General features: G+C 51.6%; 1 protein-coding gene across 1 annotated transcript in view; it reads right to left on the bottom strand.

The window, feature by feature from the left end:
- Positions 1-238: 238 nt before the first annotated feature.
- The window catches only part of COPS7B (COP9 signalosome subunit 7B), a 14,627-nt gene continuing 10,387 nt past the window's right edge, over positions 239-4,478 (bottom strand). Inside the window, exons 7-8 of the mRNA XM_087872022.1 lie at positions 3,966-4,071; positions 239-1,708 (exon numbers count right to left, since the gene is read on the bottom strand). Of these exons, the coding sequence (XP_087728148.1) occupies positions 1,547-1,708; positions 3,966-4,071 (268 nt within the window). The 3' untranslated portion in view covers positions 239-1,546. The remainder of the gene's footprint in view (positions 1,709-3,965; positions 4,072-4,478) is intronic.

The following is a 4,478-nucleotide window of genomic DNA, read 5'->3' as shown; positions in this document are numbered from 1 at the left end:
CCCAAATCTACGTGACCGGTCGTAAATTGAGGACTTACCTATCAGAAAGATGGCCAGTTTGGGGAACCCTGGCTTATAATGTGGGGAGATCTCGGCCTGTCCGGTTAAAAACCAGGAAGACGAGAGCGCAATCTCAATTGAGATGGGGGCGCTCACCATTCTGCCTCCTCAAAACGCACAACTCCAGATGTTGACAAAACTAGCCCACGATCTCACCCTGTGAAAGTCCAGGGGTGACTTACTTTCTTTTCTTTTTTTTTAATAGAAAACAATCCTTCTGATCAAGTCACACCTTGCGTGAGTCTGTAACAGATATCAAATTAATAATACAAAAAAAAAAAAAAAAAAGTTGAAATGTCCAAACCGTTCTTAAGAAATGTACAAAAGAAGCCTCAGAGACAAACCAGAAAGGAATTCAAGTTCTGAACCTCCAAATGAAAAGGCTTGTTTGCCCAAATGAAGGGTTCAGGATCAGCAAAGGATGGGGAGCGGGAGGGAAGAGGACCTCTTAGTTGGATCCGTACCCCACGGGCCATCTTCAAGGAGCTGCAGCAGGGAGCAGACTGGTACCACAGAACGTGGGGTGGGGTGGGGGAGCAGACTGAGAGCGGGGAATGGGGCACTATTCCTTGGGCAGCCCTGCCTTTGAGGGATGGGGGGGGTGTCCAAGGTACAGAAATAGGGCCGGAAAAGTGGTTGAAATAGCAGCTGTTTTGCCCCTCTCCTCCCCACCTCGGCGTCAAGGAAGGGACCCAAGCTGTCACAGGTAGCAGCGCCCGGGCTTCAAAGCAGAGCCAGATCAGATGGTGAGTAAACATACCCCGGCACCCGCCAGCGTGAGGTAGAACAGGGGTCCCCAATCCCAGGGGGCTGTGGACCAGTACCGGGGCCTGTTGAGAACCGGGCTGCAGAAGTAGCAAACAAAAGCTCCGTTTGGGCGAGCGGCACGCGTCCATGCAGCTGAGCGGCAGGCGTACCATTTCGCTCAAAGGGAGCTGCGCATTTGCTCGCTTGCCCGCCCGCCGTTCGCGCAGAACCATCCCCTCTTCTCCCACCCCTGCTCCCACCCACCGGCCGGGTCTGCAAAGCCAGAAAGTTTGGGGACCGCTGAGGTAGAGAGTTGACTTCGAAGATCAAGGCCCAAGAGACGAAGGAGGAGCGGCGAAAGTAGGGGGTGCCACGCTCCCTCGGGGCCTTCGGCCGGAAAACCCAACCTCCCCGCCCCCCCTCCCGCCTTTGCCACCCGGGGAAGTGGACCGCTGCTGCTAAGGAACACAAACCCCTGGTGGGAAGGACCCCCAAAGGTGGCCACTTCCATATTCAGTGCCTGACCCTCCCCCTTCTCCCCAAATACAGGGACCCCCCCCCAAGTCCTTATGCAAAGCTCTGCGGGAGAACGTTGGCAGTGTCAACTGGCTCAGAAGCTGATGGAAGGAGAGGCTGGTGGGGAAAGGGGGCAGGTAGAGGCCCAGACCCCTTCCTCCAGAGTCACTGAGGGGCCCCCCCACCCCAAGCAGCCTCCCCTCCCCTGCAGCAGCTCAGGCCACTAGTGGCGACTGGAGACCAGCCCTTTGACCTTGGAGATCTTCTTGGTGGGTTGCCTCTGCTCTGGGTGAGGGCACTCCCGCTCGACCAGCTGCTGGTCCATCTCCTGGTTGGAAGAGGAAGACGACGCGGTGGCCTTCAGAGTCTTCTTGATGTTCAGGACCTGGAAGGAAAGCAAAGGCAGGGAAGCAGGGAGCAATCCACGTTTCTCTGAAGAAGGGTGGGGACACTGCCAGGCCCCTCCGTCGTCTTCGACACAAGGGACAGAGAGTAGAGTGTCTCGTTTAATGACAAGAAAGACCAGGGGTGACATGATAGCAGTGTTCCAACATCTCAGGGGCTGCCACAAAGAAGAGGGAGTCGAGCTATTCTCCAAAGCCCCTCAGGGCAGGACAAGAAGCAATGGGTGGAAACAAATCAAGAAGAGAAGCAATCTGGAACTAAGGAGAAATTTCCTGACAGTTAGAACAATTAATCTGTGGAACAACTTGCCTCCAGAAGTTGTGAATGCTCCAACACTGGAAGTTTTTAAGAAGATGTTGGATAACCATTTGTCTGGAGTGGTGTAGGGTTTCCTGCCTAGGCGGGGGTTGGACTAGAAGACCTCCAAGGTCCCTTCCAACTCTGTTATTCTATTCTATTCTATTCTATTCTATTCTATTCTATTCTATTCTATTCTATTCTATTCTATTCTATTCTATTCTATTATGCCCTTCTCCTCACTTTCAGACAGAGAAGAACGAGGCAACAAATCTCAGCTGACCCTGGTTCTCAGTAGGTAGTCCTCGACTTAGGACCAGTCTCTTAGCGACTGTTCGAAGTTACAGGCAGTCCTCGCCTTACGGCCGCCACCGGACCCCCAAATTTCTCTTGCTAAGTGAGACAGCTGATCAAGTGACTTTTGCCCCATTTTACGCCCTGTCTTGCCCCAGTTGCTAAGTGAATCGCTCTAGCTGTTAAGTGAGTCACACAGTTGTTCAAGCAAATCCTGCTTCCCCCATTGACTTTGCTTGTCAGGTGGTCGCAAAAAAGGATCACGTCACACACACAAATACACACACACACACACACACACACACGGGGACACTGCGACCGTCATAAATAGAAGCCAGTTTCCAAGCATTTGAATTCCGATGACATGCCAACAGTTGTACGTCTGTTTAAAAAAAAAAAAAAAGGTCATAAGTCACTTTTTTCAGTGCCGTTTGTAACTTCGGTCACTAAACGAACTATTGTAAGTCGAGGACGACCTGCACGGACACCAAGCATGGAATGAATGGAGAATAAAGTGGCAAAAAAACACACAGACACACAGAGCAGAGAAAAACAGAGCAGTACAAGAGTCAGGACAGAAACAGAGGGACGTGGATCCATCCATCCATCAGCTTTTGATGCTTGGCAGGTTCAGGAAAGTCAAAAAAAAAAAAAACCCACAATATATGGGCACAGCGCCACCTTCTGGGATACTGGAATCAAATCCTTATTTATGGGGAAAAAAACGAAAAACCACACTGTCCTTTACTGACCCCTTTCCCCCTCGGGAACTATCCCGCTCCTGCAATCAGGAACAAGGGAAGAAAATTGCCGGTGAAGTTATATTTTATTATCAATAACTTCAGGATATGATGGTCAGGGAAACCGTCGTGTATGAAATACACTCTAAATCAGGGGTGGGCAACTGTGGCCCTTTTACAACCCGTGGACTTCAACTCCCAGAATTCCTGAGACACCTTGGCCAAGCTGTCTCAGGAATTCTGGGAGTTGAAGTCCACGGGTTGTAAAAGGGCCACTGTTGCCCACCCCTGCTCTAAATAAATAGTGCCCCCCCCCCCATTCCGGAAGGTCAAGGCAGGAGCTGGGCTAGGCGTGGAGGAAATGAAAGGCAGCCTTAAGAAAGAGGGGGCAGGATAAAATTGGGCAGTGGGTCGGCGTGCTTTTACAGCCCTCTCTAAGCGATTTACAGAGTCAGCCTTTTGCCCCCAACAATCTGGGTCCTCATTTTACCGACCTCGGAAGGACGGAAGGCTGAGTCAACCTTGAGCCAGTCAGGATTGAACTCCTGGCAGTGAGAATGCAGAATTATACTGCAATACTGCATTCTAACCACTGCGCCACATGGCTTGAAGGGAGGGAAGATGCAAGGAAGAGGAGAGGGAGGGAGAGAGGGAGGAATAGCAATACCACTTAAGACTTATATGTCACTTCACAGTGCTTTTACAATCCCTCTGTAAGCGGTTTACAAAGTCAGCATAGTGTTCCCCCCCAAAAAAATCTGGGTCCTCATTTTACCCACCTCGGAAGGATGGAAGGCTGAGTCAACCTTGAGCCGGTCAGGATTGAACTCCTGACTGTGGGCAGAGTTTGCCTGCAATACCGCATTCTAACCACTGCGCCACCACGGCCCTTATAAAGACACGTACCTCTGTCTCCACCTGTTGTTGAGTCCGATTGTGGTTCTCCTTGTACTGGTTGGCTCTAAGTACCTGTTGCTCGATTCCTAACAGGACGGCTTCACACCCATCACACCTGTCGAAACAAAACTTCCACCGTCACGAACGGGGGGGGGGAGGAGAAGGGAGGAACGGAAAAGAGGCAATGCTGCCTGAATTGGGGAGAGGGGAGACACCCCCCCACACAACATGGCTTAGGCCCGGGGTATGTGCAGGAGCATCTTCTGCCTTCCTCCCACCATCCGGTGCGCTCTCACAGAGTGGGCCTCCTCAGGGTGCCGTCAGCCAGACAATGTCGGCTGGCGGCCCCCAGGGGGAGAGCCTTCTCCGTGGGAGCGCCGACCCTCTGGAATGGGCTGCCCATTGTAATTCTTTGTTTTGTTTTGTAAGCCGCCCTGAATCCTACGTGAGAAGGGCGGCATATAAATTACATAAATAAACAAACAAACAAACAAACAAACAAACAAACAAACCTGTTGGGCC

Source organism: Pantherophis guttatus, chromosome 6 (genome assembly GCF_059756535.1).
Source record: "Pantherophis guttatus breed Tessera chromosome 6, ASM5975653v1, whole genome shotgun sequence".
In the NCBI taxonomy this organism is placed as follows: Eukaryota; Metazoa; Chordata; class Lepidosauria; order Squamata; family Colubridae; genus Pantherophis; species Pantherophis guttatus.
Note: the sequence above shows the minus strand (reverse complement) of the source record. Positions and strands in the feature narration are given on the sequence as shown.